Source organism: Chionomys nivalis, chromosome 8, assembly GCF_950005125.1.
Source record: "Chionomys nivalis chromosome 8, mChiNiv1.1, whole genome shotgun sequence".
Lineage (NCBI taxonomy): Eukaryota > Metazoa > Chordata > Mammalia > Rodentia > Cricetidae > Chionomys > Chionomys nivalis.
The window spans coordinates 39328441-39348760 of record NC_080093.1 but is presented as its reverse complement, the minus strand read 5'-3'; the positions used below and the strand labels follow the sequence as shown (position 1 = coordinate 39348760).

The 20320-nt window shown below is 44.5% G+C and overlaps 2 protein-coding genes across 5 annotated transcripts in view; one reads left to right on the top strand and one right to left on the bottom strand.

The window, feature by feature from the left end:
• Ostf1 (osteoclast stimulating factor 1) overlaps window positions 1-18365 on the bottom strand; it is a 49544-nt gene extending 31179 nt beyond the window's left edge. The window contains exon 1 of the mRNA XM_057777608.1: window positions 18159-18365. Within this exon, the coding sequence (XP_057633591.1) occupies window positions 18159-18192 (34 nt within the window). The 5' untranslated portion in view covers window positions 18193-18365. The remainder of the gene's footprint in view (window positions 1-18158) is intronic.
• Window positions 18366-18472: 107 nt separating this feature from the next.
• Nmrk1 (nicotinamide riboside kinase 1) overlaps window positions 18473-20320 on the top strand; it is a 31451-nt gene continuing 29603 nt past the window's right edge. For all 4 annotated transcript variants that reach the window (XR_009057562.1, XM_057777609.1, XM_057777611.1 and 1 more), the window contains exon 1: window positions 18473-18623. The gene's annotated coding sequence lies outside the window, so the exon portion shown is untranslated. The remainder of the gene's footprint in view (window positions 18624-20320) is intronic.

The following is a 20320-nucleotide window of genomic DNA, read 5'->3' as shown; positions in this document are numbered from 1 at the left end:
TTAGGAGAAATTTGGAACCCTGGACTAGAAAGCAGTTGAATGCTATAAATAGAGCTTAAAGAGCCATTCACATAGGAACCTAGAAGTCAGCTGTACGGACAGCAGAGTGGACCATGGAAGCCCAAGTCACAGGCTTTCAGAGGGAAGCCAAGGGCTTTCCTAGTGCTGGGCTAGAGGCCATTCCTGTGATATCTTGGCAAAAAAAAAAAAAAAAAATCTGCTTGCAGTCTGCCCCTGTCCTAAGAACTTGCCTAAGGTTAAAAAAGTGATGGATTAATTTCCTTGGGTATGGTTATTATCAGTAACTTTTACATAGCCTACAATGAGAAAAGAGCAAGTAGGGCAAAACATACAGTTTAGAGAGAAAAAGAACTTCAGGAAGTTAGAGGCTTGAAGCTGTAATTGTTAGAAATTAGAGGAGCCTACTCTGCACTGGAACAAAAGGAGGGTGCCCTCAGGGCAAGATCCCACTGGCTAAACTTCCAACCTGCAGTGGAGAGCTGCAGGCATCTTCTCCTCATAGCAACTAAATAAACACTCCGCTACTAATGTGATTCAAGGGCTGTAGCGTCCATCCCACACTGGCAGCTGAACTTGGCCGTGTAGTTCATGTCTACTTGACACTGGCTTCACAGGCATGAAGGTTGCAAGAATGAAGGGATTGTGCATGGTTTCAAAGAGTTGCTGAGGTCACTCAGTGTATAACAAGGGAGTCTTTGCATGAGGCCATGAGAGGGCAAGAGGCTGCGAAAAGTCATTGTGTAAAGCTGTCAAGGAAAGTCTGGGTTGCAGAGGACAACCCCAATGCTAGAGATGCCAGAGCCATGAAATAGGGCCAAGCAGAGCTATAGAGGGAATAGAATCAGGAGGAGAGGGAGGGAGGGGGAGGGAGGGAGAGAAAGGGAGGGAGAGAGAGAGAGAGAGAGAGAGAGAGAGAGAGAGAGATTGACATTGTAGGCAGCAAAGCTGGAGAGGCAGAGGCTCTTATCTAAGCCCTTTAAGATTAAAATAGCAGACGTTGGATATGGAACTGCAGAATTTGATGTTTGCCCTGCTGGGTTCTCATCTTGCTTTGGTTCAGTATTTCTTCACTTGGCCGCATTCCTCCCTTCTGGAATGGTAATAAAAAATTCTATACTATTATACATTGGAAGTATATAATTTGCTTTTTAATTTCACAGGGGGGTTACAATTAAGAGATTGCTGAGAGACTCAGTGTTAAGGAATATGAAAAACTACAGAAACTTTTCAAGTTGGGCTAAGTGCATTTTGCATTATGGTATGACCCCCTTCGGGGGCCAGGGAACTGAATATGGGGGTTTATGGTGAGAATGGCTCCCACAGTCTCAGGCATTCAACTACTTGGTTGCTGGTTGGTGGAACTGTTTATGGAAATTTAGGTTGTGTAGTCTTATTAGAAGTACATCACTGAGGAACAGAACTGTGATTAAAAACAACTGGCCAGTTGCTACCTACCCCATGCTGTGATCAAGGCTGTGAGCGTGCAGCTTCCTGCTCCAGCTGCCATGCTTCCCTCATGATGGACCTTACCAGCCACGGAACCATAAACCCACAGAAGCTCTTCCTCCTGGGGGTTGCCTGTGTCACACTATTTTGTCACAGGAACAGAAAACACAGTGGAGGATGTTGTGGGATATTTGATCATACTATGACACTCCTAAACTGTGCTAACAAAGTTAACTCTGAATCAGAAGGCAGAGTCAGTAACTAGCTGACCAGAATTAGCCACAGTGAAGCTGATATGGATACTGAAGTCAGACAGGAAGGAGAAGGGAGGGACTTGGAATTCCTGCACTCTCTTTGATCTGTAATCTGTGGAGAGTGGAGGTACTGGCTGTCAGAAAGGAAGGTCAGCTAGTCGCTCCCCTCTGCTTATTTGATCTATCAGGTTTTCACCCCAATATCTGACTCTCAAATTTTTATTGGTAATAGAACAATTTGACAAAACACAACTGGGGTAAACTGCTAACAAGGGTTCAGAGGCTACGCATGGGGACTGGCAAGGGACAGACAGGAAGCCTTTGCTCCTTCCACTCAATCATGCTGGGAATTTAAGACTTCTCTAAAAGCAAGTTTGGAATTCCAGAATACTTAAAATTGTGAATGTTCAGATTAGGGATGTTCAACCACTACAACTCTTAGGTAGGTGTAAAACAAACAAAGCAAAACAAGCAAGCATTCTGATGAAGGGATGCCCACGCAGTAATTTTTACCATGTTAATAAAAACACAGATTGCCTAATAAGTTAACACTTAAATTCTCAAAGAGCTGGAAGGAATTGGTCAAAGAAACTGTTCAGCAATAGCATTGATCCATTTTCCACAATTCTTAACTGACATTTTATACAGCAGTTCTGGAACCCTGACTAATCCACATAGGAAAAGAACAAAATTAGAAAACTCTTTCTCCTGCACAAGAAAATTATCACATGCCAAAATGACCTGTCCTTGTTATCTCGCCATTCCCAGAGCAGGTGAGTCTCAGCATTTTAAAAACACAGGTCAGAAACCATTAGTAGATTGAGAAACAAAATGAGCAGCTTTAAAGCTTAAATAAGGCTACATAGGGTGGCATGAGACTGTTAGCCTTCAGGAAACTGAGGTAGAATAATTCAGTAAAGCCTAGGCCACCCAGTGAGACTGTTTGAAAAAAATAACAAAAGATTAACTAGATCAGAAAAGATGAGAGCTGAAATGATGATTTTGTGAAATGTTTGCTTCGCTGGGGATGGATGAAGGCCTAAATAGATATTTTAGAATTTATCAAATACAGATTTTAGTGTACTGGTAGCAAGCAAACAAGTGTTCAAATTAATATTTGGCAAACGTAAATGTCATTCATCTACACAGAATGAAATACTTTAACATAATATAAAAATAGGAAACTATTCAAAAGTTAAATTATGATTGTTAGCTTAGACAATCTAGAATAACCTTTTAATGTTTTCACTCATCTGTAATATGCATATGTGTCTATGTGTGTGTACAATGTGTATGTGTGTCTGTACAATGTAAGCATGTGCTTCTGTCTGTGAAAGCAGGCATATTCAGAGAACGAGGCCAGGCATTCCAGGAAGGGTCTCCTGTTTCTCTAGTATGTACTCTAGGCTGGCTAGCCTGAGGGCTTCTGGGAATTCTGTCTGACCTTCCACCTCCTGCAGGAGTGTTAGTTACAGATGCTCACACCACATGTGTAGCCTTTGCCTAGATTCTTGGAACTGAAGCTCAAGTTCTCGGTCTTGACAAATACTTTATCCACTGAGCTATCTACCAGCCATATTTCCAAAAGGTCAGCAACCATAAATTCTCCACAGCTGGAGTCTAGCCCAGGGGGACTTTTATAAAGCTAAGCCCACCACCACACACACCAGCCCATCACACCAGCTCTGCTCACACAGCTACTGCCCCCACGACAAGGGTGCCGGTGTGATAGTAAGCCTTGATTCTTATAAAGCAGAAGCTGAGAGCAGCGTGTACCCTCTCGTCACCCGGACTTAACTAGATGATGATAATTATCCCACAAGATTATTAGCAATCAGGCTAGCTCAATAATAATTCCCAACCTGTACATATCATTTTCACTCTTAAATGATCTGGGGGCTTAAAATTCATGAATTCACAATCATTGTTAATTATTATAACATTAAGATAATAGTAAACCCAAATACCATGCCTTGTTTGATTACTGGTGAGTGTACTAAAATGAGGAATGAGGGTTTCTTTTGCCATCTACAATGCATATTCAAGCAGATGTCTTTGTATGTGGGTCATGTAAGCTGGCCAGTTGGTCAAAGCTGAGAGGCAGGTTCTAAAAGAAGTAGAAGGCTAAGATGAACTTAGTGTGGGATGTGTACGTGTGTAGATGTGCATGTATGTATGCATATTTCTATGTATTTTATGGACTAGACCATCAAGCAAAATATGTCTTACTAGAAGTCAAGGTCACAGATAAACCCTAGAAGTCACACTCCAGGCTATCTGCTGGAAGACTCTATAAGGAATGTGAAATATTTCCTCAATGTTGTTTTAGTTTAAAAATTCGGTTATACATTAGAAACACAATTCTCTCTTTCTCCCTCAAAAGCAAATAGTACAACCAATTTTAGAGTTCTTCAAAGAACATCATTTGACCAAAAATTAATTAGAGAAAACATAAATTTAGTACATAGATTTATTTTTCACGTTTTCCTAAGAAAATGAAAGAAAAAAAACTCTTATACTTTGTGGACACAAAAGAAATTGCCACCCCTTAGAATATTGATATTCTTGGATAAGTGAAAGCTTTAATATGTTTTCTACCAATCACTGGTATTATATCATCCATGCATGATCAAGCAGAAGGGTTGTTTTTGTTGGTTTTCAATTTGCTTTCTTTTTGATTAGGCATACTTTACATCTGTGTGTGGGTATGTGCATGTGAGCACAGGGGCCCTAGGGAGGGAGAAAAGGCATCAGATCCCCTGAGGCTAGAGTTACAGTCACAGTTGTCCCCACATAGTGCTGAGAACTGAACCTGAGTTCTATGCAAGAACAGCAAGCACTCGTAGCTGCTGTGCCATCTCTCCAGCCCCTGAAACAGGATGTTTTCTGCTCAGAAACGAAACAGAGGAGTCTAAGGGACGGGATCCAAGAACTACAGCCATCATTCCGCTCCTGAGGTGAAAGGAAACAGCTGTGCTCTGTGGGCCAACACGGGCCTCCCTGGGGCTTTATGGACTCCCACGCCCATAAATGGAAGAGCATCTCAGAACACGTTTCTTGGCTTGGATTTCCATGTGTATCAGTCCACAAAAACCCGCTGCTTCAAAACTAAAAACAGGCAGAAAAGCAGAGTGATTTGAGGCACAGGACTGTCCCAGAGCTGTGGTGGTGTAGAAAAATCTAACTGGACATATTTCTTCCCACACCCTCACCTTCTTGGATTAAAGCAAATCAACAGAAAAGTCGATGAAGACTGTTTGTGTTCCTCTTAGCCCATCACTACCCCATCTCTGACTGCTACCCCTTATGCAATCCAAAAAGGGGCGGAGAAGACAGAAGAATTTGCAACGTGTCTTGATTTCAGGGGCAGGAATGGCGGGTTCCTTACAAACAGTGGCCAGTGTGTTTTCTGACAAGAGGGTTCTGTTTATTAACAGTGTGCCTTTCTAGTCCATTTTTTTCTCATTTGCTTCTACTCTGCAATACCTTTCAGCAACCTCAGCTACTTTTAGTTCTTGAAAGATCATACATGCTGGCTACTTTTATGTCTTCTCCATATGACATAAACATCCAAAAAAAAAAAAAACAGGACCTAAAATTCCAAATGACAAGTTCTTTGATGACTATGCCCTGGGTAACTAAATATCAGAGAAAGGGAACAATGATTGTTGAACACCCCTCAACAGTCTAGGAAACCAGGAGAAAAGAGGAAGATATGATGTCAGCCTTGAGACTATATGGACTTCTGCAAGGTAGAAGCCCAGTGACTGACAGCGGACAGCATGACCCACGACCTAAGAATAGCTTCACAGTTTTAAACAGTACGTCCCAATGCATAAAAATGATCTGAGTTCAGTGACCAGGAGTAAAGATGTATCACTGATCAGAACACCGCTCTTTGCTCACATTCTGTCTGGTCCACGCTCTCGCGACATGCGGAATCACTACAGAGGTCATGCAACCCACCAAGCCTGAAATACTCAGACTCTGCCCCTATCCCATGGCCCCTTCTGAAAGTAACAAGTTAGACAGAGATGTATTATGACAGAGCAAGGGGAACTGCAGCTCACGTGCTCCACAAAGACCCCAAGTGAGGCTGGGCCTAGCTTCCTCCAGTATGAGACCATTAGCTGGGCAAATCCAAGACCAGAGAGAAGTTCCCCAACACTAAAGCCATCCGTTGAAAACTAAATGACTCTGTTATCCCAGGTATTTAGAAGGTTTAAGCAGGATGAATGATAACATATTCAAAGTCACCAGGCAGCAGACTGAGGCCAGGACAGCTTGTTTCAAAATCAAAGGGAAGGCTGGAGACGACTCAGTGGCAGAGCACCTGCCCCATATGCAAAGCCCCAGGATCCGGAATGTTTGAAATATATAGCTTTGGGGGAATAAACTTACAGTTGCTATAAGAGACTGGCTGTATTGTACATGCAATTAGCTATGTAAAGCAAGATATGCATAAAGAAAGACTACAGGAAAACACAAAAAATGCTATTTCCTTCAAGAACAGAACTACAAGTCATGTTTATTTCTTTTATGTTATGAACTGCTGGAGTGATTAGGAATTACAGGAAAATATGTTCCTTATTAATGTCCAGTTGAAGGGCAACTTGGAAGTCGTGTGTAATTATCAGGATCAACTAATAGGAGTCCCCTTTGTTCCCTATTCTCCCTGAAATAGTCATGCAAAGAAATGTCGGGCAGACAAACCCCTACAATGGCAAAACACTCACATACACAGGTGAACACTGAAATCAGCACAGGCAACGTATTGAGTTAGAATGACAACATAAGGTACCCATGCAAAGGGAGGGAAGGGAAAGGAAGTCCCAGAACAAAGAGCATTGAGAGCATTCAGGGGCTGCAGGGCAGGAAGTGCATTCCGGGACATCCACCAGGTCAGTGTGCTTGAGGCAAAGCATGGAAAAAAGGATGAGATCAAGCTTGGGGCATGAACATGTGCTAGGGCTCTCTCAAGCTCAGAGGCAGGCGGAGGGATGTTTGGACTTACTGTATCTTTCCGTTGTTTTCCATATTGTTTCTAATGGCTGGGGACTGCATATAAATCCCACACAATCAAAGAAAGCAGGCATAGCCAACTCTTCGAGTGGAGCGATAGCTAAAGCACTTACATGTCTAAGCCTATGTGTATACTCTCTCCACATGCTTGAAAATAGAGTTCACAGGAAATGCATACACACACACACATACCCACGCATACATATGTGCACACATTTTCATAAAACTAAGGATTTTATTAAACAACAACTTTGCTTTCAGGAATTCACTCCAGTGTCTTTGTTCCTATCCACCCCCTACCCCCAGATCCACACCTCTTTCTGTAGACTAGTCATAACTGATTTCAGACATTCTGTCCTACTACTGGGAGGTCTGTAATTGGAAACAACAGGTCAGACCATTTCATGTATTAATGTGTGTAACCAGTGGTTAGAAAGTTTGTGAATAGAACAAAGCAAGCAGCAGCAACAAAACACTTCAGATTTGAAGATCTCGAACACTAGCGTGAATGAAACCCTCTTAGACTTAGCTCCCACGGGCACACCCTAGTAAAACAATGTGCTCTGAGAAACGCATTCAGTGTATACAAACCTGAGACATGTGTTGAGAATGGATGGACTCTTGAAACCTGGCAGGGAAACAAGGATTTGTAGTGTGGGAGAGACAGGAAGAATCATTAAGGGTCAAAATATAGCCTCAACTGCATGGCCAAATCTGTAGCAGAAAATTAATACTCAAAATCTGGTGTAACAAAATAAGACCTGGGTGTGTTTGAAACGGAAGAAAATAATGAGAAAAAGAGAAGAAAAAATCAAAAAATAACACCTTTGAAAACTGAGCCCTTCCTCTTCCTATTTTTTTTAATTGAGCTCTACATTTTTCTCTGCTTCCCTCCCTGCCTCTCCCCTCCCCCCAAGGTCCTCATTCTCCCAATTTACTCAGGAGAGCTTGTCTTTTTCTACTTTCTAGTTCCCATGTAGATTAGATCTATGTAAGTCTCTCTTAGTGTCCTCATTGTCTAAATTCTCTGGGATTGTGGTTTGCAGGCTGGTTTTCTTTGCTTTATGTTTAAAACCCACCTATGAGTGAGTACATGTGATAATTGTCTTTCTGTGTCTGGGATAACTATACCTCACTCAAAATAATGTTTTCTAGCTCCATCCATTTTCCTGCAAAATTCAAGATGTCATTATTTTTTCTGCTGTGTAGAACTCCATTGTGTAAATGTACCCCTTCCTCTTCTAAGAACAAAAAGATTTTATTTTTTTCTCTGCAGCACATCAAAGCGATCATAACAACCCTGTCTCAAGAAGTCGGGCTTGACAGCAAAGTCATACAATACTTAGGAGGCTGAGGCAGGGGGACTGCAAATTCAAGACCAGGCTAGGCCAGCCTAAGCAACTTAGTCAGGACTTCTATCCCAAAATAAAAAGATGGCTGAAGATATGGCTCAAGGGCAGTGTTGTGAGGCCCTTAGTCTAGTCCCCAGTTGTTGTTGGCTTTTTTTTGGGGGGGGGGCACAGCCAGTGGTAAGGGGCTCAAAAATGGGGAAACAGGTTTAGAGAAACTGGCAAGATTTCTATCTGCGAGAAACCAGCAAGGTGTCCAGAGTAGTCCTGCCACTGATGCCCGGCTTCCAGCTAGAGACTGCAACCCTGGGTGCATCTCGAGCCCAGCAATGTTACTTCAGAGGTCTGTACCACATCTGACACAGGAGGGACAAGGACAGACGGTGGCCCTGGAAATATGGCACTAAAATATGCTTCTACTGCCGCTCCATTCCAGGGCCTGATCTGGAGTCTCCATCTCTTCAACCCTGGCCACTAGGCAGCAGACAGACAGTGGGTGGTGAGCCCTGGTCCTCACAGATGAGACAAACTGTGACGTAAACTGTGAGACAAAAGGTCTGACAGAAATAAGGGGGTCTGGAAAGCACCAATAAGTCCAAGAGGCTCTCACCGGGCCAGAGGTACCGTTTGCAGGGTGAAAGGGTGTTTCCTCAAACCACTGCAGTTTAGGAAGAAGGAAGAGGGAGCAAAGGCCTCTACAACATCCTTGAAGAACAGGACCAGTTAAACTAAAAATGTGGTTTTCTGGAGTCACAATTAGAACAGGGTAAATTACAGGACTATTAAGAGTAGAAACCCCCTTTTCTCTCAGAGCCTGACAAGGAGGAGGAGGCAACCCCTGAAGGTCACAAAGTTTAGTACATCACTCACCTCCAGGACATGCTAAGACCCAAGATCCCTCCTGAACCCCTCTGAGGCCACACTAGGTTCCTGGATTGCTTTTAAAACGCATTTGAATTGATGGGTACCCAGAGCATCATTCCACACATTTAAGAGTATGGAGACATGTGGGAGGAGACTACGAAATCTGCCCTTGTGCTCTAAGGATGCCCTCCCTCCCTCTCAAGCCTAGATCCTATGGCATTACTTGCTGAACGTGTGAATGAGTGGCTGGGACAGAAGACAGAAGACCCTGAACTCCCAAGGCTGTGACCCCACCCACGAACCATGGTCACCTTAACCGCAGTCTCTGAGATGGACACAGGATTTGCTCTCTTCTATACTCATTGGTACATTCATATGTAGCCTACCACCTCTTACCATCTTTCCCAATAAATTAATATTCAAAGTATTATAATCTCCAACAAGCTGAATTTATTGAATTCTAAAGTCACGACAATGAAACTTGTTTCTATTACTATAATTATAAATTCTTGAGTTAATCGTTAACGTCAGATCTAAGCATTTTTTTTAGTGGTCAGGGAGTGAGGATGGAAGGAAAAAGGTTTTTGGTTTCTTAGTGAGATGCACATCAATGCAGAGTGACACATGGACAGTCATCCTTGCAGGGGAAGGCTCCTCTTCCCTCTGGTTAAAGACTAGCAACGAGCCAGGCAGTGGTGGCGTACACCTTTAATCCCAACACTCAGGAGGTGGAGACAGGCCAATCTCTGAGTTCGAGGTCACCCTGATCTATAAAGAAACCTGTTTTTTTTTTCTTTTTTTCAAAACAAAACAAAACAAAAAAAAAGACCAGCAACAAAAATTCTATTGCCCAGAATCAGAAGCAAGAATTCCTATAAAGCAAGGTCTGACCTTTGAGCCCATAGTTTCAGACTATCACATTTAAAAGAGACAGAAAGAAGATGGGAGTGCCCCTAGAAAGGTAAATTCTAAAGGACACTACACACAGAATGAACTTCTAAGACCTACAAGTCATATTCCTAGAGCTCCCGTCCACAGAGCTGACATTTTCTAAACATAAAATTCTTCATGGGTTGACGGCTTCTGGGAAAAGGAGAGTCAGTTTTCTTTAAGGGTGTGAGCCCTGCTAGGTTGACCACGCTTTGGAGGATGCAAAGTCATGACTACAGAGGCAGCATAAATCAGACTCAGTGGGATAGTAAAAGGGGGGGGGGGGGCATGAAGTTGAAAGAGCATACGGTGGGTAACGGTTTAGGTCTGGAATGAGCTCAGAGAGGAGCATATGAATATGATCAAAATATGTTGTAAAAAAATTCTCAGATCATAAAAATATTCATTAAATAAGTAAGTGACCAAGAAAAAAAAAAACAGCCTGCCTTGGCAGTCATTCACGGTCACATTTTACAATGGTCTCCTTACAATCGGTGCATGTGGTACCTCTCAAGCATCCTGCCAGGTCCCCAATGTTCTTTCTCCAGTTAGCTGTACACAAAACCCTACCCTACACAGTCAGAACAAGTAAAATGGATCACTTATCCATACACTGGGCCCCACCCCATCCTCTCCTCCCACTCGGTATCAGTCCTGGAACTCTGGATCCACACGGACTAAGCAGCAGGCACAACTAGGGGTAGAGAGAGAGTAACTAAAGGATCCTGGGGTCTATGAGAACCATTGCGCAGGAAATTATTCAGAAATATGAGAGATTATATAAAAGGCCAGTCCAGCTGGGCGGTGGTGGCGCACGCCTTTAATCCCAGCACTCGGGAGGCAGAGGCAGGCGGATCTCTGGGAGTTCGAGGCCAGCCTGGTCTACAAGAGCTAGTTCCAGGACAGGCTCCAAAGCTACAGAGAAGAGAAACCCTGTCTCGAAAAACCAAAAAAAAAAAAAAAAGGCCAGTCCAAAGCAATGAAGTAAACTTGGAATCAGACTTAACACGGGACAAAAACTGAAGTCCAGAGTTGTCTGGTGACTTACCATGGTCACCTAGCAAGTTATCTGAAAACTCAGGACCAGAACTTCATCTCGAAGCTGGGTTTTATTTTTCATTTCTATAATGGGCCTCCTCCAAGGGCCTCTAATACTCTGAGGTGGTTTTCATACCTGATCCTGCCACTAGAGAGTCTCTCACTATTCAGGGAGCTCCTTCCCAGAAGCATGTTTCTTACTGACTGTATATATACACCTTTTGTCTGCTTTCAGACAGGGTCTCATGTAGCACAGGTTGGCCCCAAACTTGCTACATCAGTGAATCTGGCCTTGAGTGTCTGATCCTCCTTCCTCTACCTCCCATGCTGGGATTACAGGGTGCGCCATCATGTCTGGTTAATATGACCCTGGGGATCGAACTCGGGTCTCTGTGCACACTTGGCAAGCACGCTACTAGCTAACCCTTACCCTATATTTTAATGGAAGCATTTTGGAGATGGAGACTACAAGAGATCAGTGAACCTGTTAATACTGACGGGGCACTTACTCATCAAAGAGAGTTCATGTTCAGGGCCATGGACAGAGAAAAAAGGAAGCTGAGTTCTAACTGTTGTGAGTGAGGAAGACTGGGATAACCCTAAGGAAGATGCTGTGGTAAGGCTCCCCAGGTCTGTGACCCTGGTGCTTTAAGGTGCCACCATGATGCCCAAACAAGTTGGCCATGTCATTAAGGTCTGCCTAAAATGAGGCCTGAGGAGGGACAGAAGCCCACATTAAATGCTACACAAAAGTAGACAGACTTCAAGACTATGAAGAGTACATCAGAAATAGCCGAGGGCCCATCTGGACAGGAACTAGACAATAAAACAGTGGCAAATAACAAGGGGTAAGGACAGTTTGAGCATTGGGGATGTGGATATCAGTCAAAAGAGAGTCCAGGAGCGGTGGTGGTACAAACCTTTAATCCCAGCACTCAGGAGGCAGAGGCAGGTGGATCTCTGTGAGTTCGAGGCCAGCCTGGTCTACAAGAGCTAGTTCCAGAACAGGCTCCAAAGCTACAGAGAAACCCTGTCTTGGTGGGAGGCGGGGAGGCGGTGACCACTTCTAAAAGGGAGTCCAAAACAGACGTCAAGACATCAGAGACCCCAGTCCAGCCAGGAAACGGGCAAGAGCTTGTTCCGGAAAACACAGCTCCTAACAAGCAGAATCAAGTCCTAAGGAACCAAAGGTCCCTAAAGAACCCGAGTCTCAACACTTGAGTACAGACCAGGCCCTCCAGAAGGGGAAGGAAGGTATTCGGCAAGAACCAGAGGTAGGGTTCTCAGAAAGAGGATAGCAGTAGTTGCCACAGCAGCGGATCCTACTTAAAATTGCAGCTACGTTAGGGTCAGATCCTTGTATTTAGACCCTAAATGCAGATGTGGTTGAAGAGGCAGCTTTTTTCTCCAACAGAAAACTAAGGCTGGGAACAACTTCAAGTTTGGTACATATTTGGTATATGAACTTGGGAGGGAATGGTTTTCTGCTGCAATGTTTCAAAACCAGAGTCTTAGCCCAAAACATCTGTGAGAATGTCTCCAATTGAGGTCCTACAGCAGTACCATCAAGATGAAGCTACTCTGATTCATCAAGGTAACAGACCCGCAAACAGAGTATGTGCTCTAGAAAAGCCCGGAAACCTCAGCAAGCAATACATCAGAGAGAAGTCTGGACTTTAAGCAAAGACAAGACACAGTAATCTTCCAGACTTCCGGAGTCAGAGACACTTGTCAACGGAGTCTCATCTAAGGCCCCGCACCTATGCTCAGAGGGCTAGCATGAGGCAGCATCTCCCAGGAAGCACAGTGTTTGTTTGGAAGAGTCTCATGAAGACACTTAGTAGGCAGTCTGCCCAGATTAAGCCCAGGACTGAAGGGTAGCTCTTATATCACAGGAGTGAGGTAGACACTGGATGGCCAGCAGGGAGCCTCTAAAAAGGAGGCAGGTCAGGAAGACCCTGCTCGGTGCTCCCTCTGACTCTTGTAAGGGACCCAATTGAGTCCCTCTGGCTTAGGTACAATGCCACTGGTAGTAGCATCTTCCTCCCCAAGTTCCCAAGAAATCAGGAAAGTCAGGAGAAAAGATGGACTAGGGGTGCTTGGTGAATCCAAAAATATAAAACTGGAGTAGCTCATCAAATTCGTAGGGAAGATACCATGCAAGCGAAATGTAAAACTTAAGCTAGGTGGTGGAGGCACACACCTTTAGCCCCAGCACTGGGTAGGCAGAGGCAGGCATATTTCCAAGTTTGAGATCCACCTGGTGTACAGAGTGAGTTCCAGGACAGCCAGGGCAACATAAAAAAAACCCTGTCTTAAAAAACGAAACAAAACAAACCAACCAGCAAAAAAAAAAAAAAAAAAAAAAAAAAAAAAAAAAAAAAAAAAAACATGGACAACTGCAAAATTGCCCTTTAATTCCTGACTCCAAAGTTAAGTTGACAAGTTTGCCTGTGGTGTTCAAAAAGCTCTTCGGGTGTTAAAAATAATGTAGGAAATGATTGGCAAGAATAGGAAGGTGGCCGCATCAGGCACCCGGGAACTTGTTTCAATCTTTTGAAGTACCTAACCCTCTTTAACTACAGCTACAAGCTCAACAGCCACAGCCTACCAATACGCAAAACCACATCCTCAGACGCACCTGTTGGAGGAGTAGAACGTGACACTTCAGTTCTTGCTTTCTGTATGGAACAGAACCATTTTCCAAAAACTAGGCACATGGCTTTCTCTTTAATTCCAGACACACACACACACACACACACACACACACGTCTGCAGTTCCCTGTGTGCACCAAACTTCCCTGGAAACTCGGAAAACCCTGGTACCCGTAGTCAGTCAAATGCGTACAGTAGCTATGTTTCCTCTGTACTTCTGTCAAATGCCTTCCCCTTCACACTCCAGCAAACTCTTCCTCGGCTCGCATGCCCCTTCTTATATTACCACTCCTTGGTGACACCTTCTCAGTTTCCCCAAGCGCTGTGCCCTGTGCTTCCAACCTTCCGATCATCTACAATAATATTCAAGTCAAATGTATTACATTTTTTCCTACTTTGGCTGGGTCGCAATTTTTTAGAGTTAGGTGAACTGATATTATCGATTTGAAATGTCTCCAAAAATGGCAGTACCCCCACCTTCTGATATACAAACCCCACTACAGGACTACAGCCTGTGGATTCGCAAACTAACTACCTGCTATAATACTGCTTTACGAAAGACTGGAAACCATCGAAATGTGCATTAGTAGGGTTCCCTTAAATAAATATCAGCAAATACCATGGAGGAGTTTAAAAGAAACCCAAGCCCTCTTCATACATTTTTCTCCAAATTCCTCTAATGTGGGACAGGAACAGATCGCAGTGGGTTGGGGTGCCTGCAGCCAAGGTTAGGGTGCCTGCAGCCAAACCTAAGCATTTGAGTTTGATTCCTGGGAGAGAGAGCTGCTCTGACCCCCACAGATGCACTATGGTTCACGCGCACAAACACGAACCTCCTTCCCACAACATGTCCAAGTTAAAGCCCGAGCTCTAGTCCCACACCACACCATGCACAGCTATCTTTGAGGCATCGAGTAGCTTACTTATCTTGAGTAAAACAAGGATATAGGGACCCATTCACAGTGAAGTCAGAATAAACACAGTAGTTAGAGGATACAGAGTGCTTGCTCCCGGCCCTGATGTGTGGGGCCAACTAAATAAATGTTCATTTTCCCCATCGCTATCATCCAGGGAGTCCTCAGAAAGTTTTCCCGGGACTTCACTCGTCATTGGGTATAAATGTCGCATTTATAGAAGGAAAACTTCCGGTGGACATCTGGAAATCGAGTGATCACTCTCACTACTGCTCCGTTATTTATGCAGGGATGGATTACACAATAGTTGGGACCAGTTTAGACGAGACTCTTTTCCTATCAAGTTATATTTAAAGGGCATACATACATCCAACGCCTTTTATGCTTTTATCGTGACCAAAAGGCCAGAACACTGGCTGGCTTCTTCTAGTTCCACAGATTTATTTCCATAGGACACATAAAATATTTATGTTGCCTTCCTCTCACGACCAAAATCAATAAGTCATCTTGGAGGAGATGGCTAAGGTCAGACATAGGTTCCAACTACAGTGGACTGTCCCCAAATCTGTCCAAAATGAGATGGTCTGGAGGTACTCACGGTATCCAGTGCATTCCCTATCCCAGGGCCCATCATATTTCTCTGTCTCTGTGAGAACTGAATTCTGTCCTGCACACCTTCAAGCTAGGTAGAGCCACTTTCCTTGCAGTGCAAGGCTCCCAGGGTGGCTGAAAACCACACAAAAGCTCTCTGCACTGAAAGGCCTCGGGGTTCGGAAGGGCAGGTCAGTCCTAAGCACTGAAGACTGAGCCAGGGTGCCAAATCTAATGAGTAGGGGGAGGATTTCAATGACAAACCTTCAGGGGCCAAAGTGACACCATAGAAGGTAAAAGGCTACCCAAGGCACAGACAAACTGTGATTGAAATGGCGTTTCAAGCATTATACAGACAACATAGAATGGAAACATTCCAGCCCACAGCAAGACATCTCAAACTGACACTCGGCACCATTCTAACGATAACTGCTTCTGCTTTCCTTTTATAATAAAAACTGACTTACTGGGGGGAAAAAACCTGAGAGGTTTTCATACAGTGTACTATCTCTAGGTGATAAAAATGGGTTTTAAGCCGGGCGATGGTGGCGCACGCCTTTAATCCCAGCACTCGGGAGGCAGAGGCAGGCGGATCTCTGTGAGTTCGAGACCAGCCTGGTCTACAGAGCTAGTTCCAGGACAGGCTCCAAAGCCACAGAGAAACCCTGTCTCGAAAAACCAAAAAAAAAAAAAAAATGGGTTTTAAATTTTAATATATTTACTTATTGTTTATCTGCATGTATCAAACATTCTAAAATAGAAAATACATCTTATTACTTTTTTTTTTGAGATAGCTGCTACATAGTTGGGCGTCTCTTACTTCACTGAGTGCTAGGGTTCCAGACATGCACCACTTATACATTAAGCTTTTGCTTTTTATATATATATATAGGATTAAATAATGAAATGGACACAATCAGCCAACTAGCTGTAGATAAAGAAATTAAGTAAGGAACAAACAAGTAAGAGCTTTATCTCACTGTTTCTGAGAACCCCCAGTGCCCAGCACAGGTCAAAAATAGAAGTTACAGTAAGGAATGTCTAAACTAAAGACCAGGCAAGGCGGTGAGGCAGAGGCAGACTAAGCCCAGAGAGGTCCAGGCCAGCATGGTCTACACAACAAGCTCCAGATCAGCCAGGGCTGGAGAGGGAGACCCTGTCTCAAAAAGAAACAGAGAAAGAAGCAAAGACAGAAAGACCAGTAAACCACGAGCCTTGTGGTAAAATATAAAATAATAGAAAGGGGTTAATTTAAGAAGAGGCTAGGAATATGCCTAAACCATTCGTCTGTGTTGTAATTAATATAGTTTTTGTGTGATTATAATGAGGCCAGCCTGGTCTATAAAGCAAGTTCCAGGACAGCTGGGGTTGTTATACAGAGAAACTTTGTCTCAAAATAATAATAATGTTAACAGTAATAATAATAATGGCACTGACCTGATACAGTTGCAGGGAGAAGTAAATGAATTCAATTATGTATGGATTAGGTATAGACCAGGGCCTATCACACAGTATCTGTGGGCCAGTATGATAATAAAAGTTTCTGTCGCAAGTAACACAGCACACAGTTTTAAGTCCTACTGACACTAATATTTCTCATTGTAGATTACTAAGTCAACAAATTGACTTTCATGGCAACTGTATTTATGTCTGGGCCTCCCTTGTAAATCCCTGTGAAGTCAGATTTCTCTCTATATAGTAAAAATGTTTAGCCATGTGTTTTCTGGTTTGCTTGAGGAAAAAAGCAGAGATGTAGACAACAAAAGTAGTTCCCAGCGCATATCTGCACTCAGTAACAGGATGAGTCCGAAACCACACCCAAGGGTGCGTGAGTTCACAATCCCGTAGCATACAGGAAGGCAGGTTCCTACCAGACCTCACAGAGACAACCCAGACTTCACTTTTAATGAGTCTGGAGAGAGGAAAAACCTCAGGACCCGATTCTCCAGGACATTCTTCCAAATCAAGCGCTTTGTTTAGCTATCAAAGAACTCAGTACACTTGAGGTCCTGACTTACAGCTGAGTTTACAAAACTGCCACCTCACACATCCGCATCTAAATTGCAAATTGCAAACCTCTCAGATTTCACGTCGAAGGCAGAAGCCTCTAACCAGCACCGCCCTAACTCTGTTCAGGCCAAAGCCGGTCTAAGCCACTTCCTTCACCCTCGGCCCTGAAAATTTTAAGTCATCATGTCTATTTCACAAATATGTGTGCATTATTTTCAAAATCGAGGGCTTGATACTGCCACAAAAGAATAAAACTGAATAATTATTAAGTTTGGAGTGACTGACATTTAGGAAAAAAAGCTCAAGGGGAAAAAAAATCACTGGAGCTGCGTATGTTACCATAAAGGATGATGTAAATGGCTCGTTTCAAGTTTCAGCCTTTGCAATATCAAAGTCGCAGATTGGAAGAAAAGGACTGGGAGTTCGTCAGTCATTAATCTCCCATTTTCTATGATTCCTGTTAGTTACCTAGTCAATGAAAGCTCCTACATGTTTATTTATCCGAACTGAAATGCAGCAGTCCCTTTAAATGCTCTCGTTTCTCCACATCATAGAAAACACTCTAAGAACAAAGTTTAAGAAGTGAACCAGGAAGAGTGGTCAAGCACACTGCTTTGAGGAACTTCGTCTCTCTCTAGCTTAGTTAGCCAGAGTCACTCTAAGCAAAGCTCTAGGACGCACGACAGAGCGACACTGCCTAACGCGAAGAGCCGAGAGGGTCGCGGGCCAGACTGTCCCGCTGGCAGCATGGGTGCAGCTCTCCAAAGCTCCCCGGAGACCCCGAATCCCCAGCCTGCTCTCCTCCGAGCCCCGCAGGCAGCGAGTGCAAACCCCACCCAGCCGCAGCGCACTTCCCGTTCGCCGACCGGTCAAGAACTTCAACTTGACAGTGACACGCCGAGCTATGAGGAAGTGGCCGCGACCTAGGTGCTGCCACCACTCCGGAGGCTGGATCGTCCTGACGAGCAATGCGGAGGGAGCCCGAGGGGGTTCGTCAGGAACTCCGGCTCTGCGCCCCGCAGCCTGGACACCCGCACGCGCGGCGCGCCGAGCCGAGCTCTTACCTGGTTTGACCGGTTTGGGAGGTGGCTTGGACATGGTGCTACCCGGAGCTGCCAGGCTCTGCCGCGGGAGCCCCACACGCAGACGGGAACTGGGCGCCAAGCCTGCGCTGGCCGCGGCCGCTCGGGACCCGCGCGCAGCCGATGCGGGACACTCGTACCAGCGAGCTCCGCAGACCGCCCAGCCTTCCCACCAGGAAGTGGCCGCGCCTCGCCGGCCTCTGGTTGGCTGCGGCGGCGAGTGGGGCGGAGCTTCGGGGGGCCAACCTGCTCCTGAGCGCTGGAGCCCCGCCCTCCTCCTTGGGGGAGGAGCCGCATGGTGACCACGCCCCAAGGCCCAGCTTGTTGGGGGACTTTGAAAGCGGCTAGAGGGCTGCACAGTCCGGGTGAGCACCGGGCAGTGGTTCCCTTGAGACGCTCGTGCGGCCTGTTCTGCGGCCCTGCTGGGGAGGACTCGATCCCGCTTCGGTAAGTACTCACTGCCCGCTGCGTAGCCGCGCCGAGGCCTGGGCACCTTCCAGAGTCACTTGCGCCGGGCCGGAACCTGATTGTGTCTAGGGAAACCGCGTTAGGACTCGCGTGCCTCAGAGGCGTCTTGCTCTTCACCGTACTGGCGCTAGCTCCAGGTGACCACACATTTGCTGGTAGGGGAATCGGGTCTTGATTCTCAGGAGACAGGTGCTCCTTTCTGCAGCATTTGGTAAATAAACTCCAACCCACCTGCTATTTGGATTTGTAAAGCCTTCCAAGAATGCTTTTGGTGTTTTTAATAGGTGAGACAGGAGCAAAAGCATAGTGTTTTGTGGCATGTGGCACGCGAAAGTTAGGGGAAACTTATTTTCCGTGCCCATAAGATTTTGTTAGAACACACCATGCTCGTTTTCTTATGCACTGAACTGTGGCCTCTTTCTCATTACAAACTTCAGAGTAGAATGGTTTGTCCACAAAACGAAAGCTATACAAATACATGTATGTGTATATATATATACATGTATATGTATATGTATACTATCTGGTACTTTACAAAAGTTGCCTATGCCTAACCTAACACCTCATCTCAAGATTTTGTATTCACACACACATAAACTTACAATGTTATGATCGGTATTATATGCTCCATAATATAATAGGAGAAATAAAAACGAAAATACTGATTATGTAAGAAACTACAGGGTCAGCAAGATGGTTCAACTGCCCTTGCTGCCAGATCTGATGACCAGAGTCCAGTCTTCAGTACCCACATGTTGGAAAGAGAACTGACTCCCACAAGTAGACCTATGACCTCTACCTGTGGACTGTGGTGAGCCATGGCATGCACCTACCCACACACATGTAAATTAAAAAAAAAAAACCTTCATAAAATGGAGTGTCAAAGTGTCGACTGAAAGTTAGGTTTAAAATAAAAAAAGTGAGTGGAACTTCAAGAGGCATAGGTTACCAGGAGCTTGGTGGTGGCCACATTCCTAGGCTGTGCTTACCAGGGACTCAGGCTGAGGGAGATTCTGTTTACCAGAAGGGATCAAAGTTTAAATTAGTAGCAAGAGAAGGTCCTGTCCATTGGGAGAGGATCCAGGTAACTGTTGAATAAAACACAGGAGACAGAAGTCCTGAAAACATTTGTCTTGAACTCATCTGAAGAGTGTGTTTGCCCTCGTCATCTTTCTGATTTTGTGGGGAGTTCCTGTCTCCGTCCAGCCTGCTGATTCTTCGAATGACCCAGGAAGAATTCTGTATTTTAGAATTCAAAGTAACCCATGTTTAGAAGTGGGATAGATCAAACATAAACACAAGCCAACTATGAGGAGAATTCAACATTTCACTGAGAGCAAATCAAAAGCATTTTTAGAAAAAATGAGCCAGTCTTGGTGATGCATGCCTGTGATCCCAGTACTTAAAGTAAGGCAACCTTGCCACAGAAACAATCTTGACAGTGTAACAAGTTCCTGACCAAATGGGCTACATAGTGTGAGATTCTGTCTCAGAATGATAATAATGAATACATTTAAAGAAAAACATATAGGCAACTCATGTAAGGTTTACTCTTGTCTCGGTCTGTTCTCCCTGCTCCCTGTGCAAATGGTCTCTGCTGCTGAGGAAAAGATATGGCATTAGTAATACACACAATTCACGGTGATAGGACACCCTGATTTCATGACTCTGGAAAG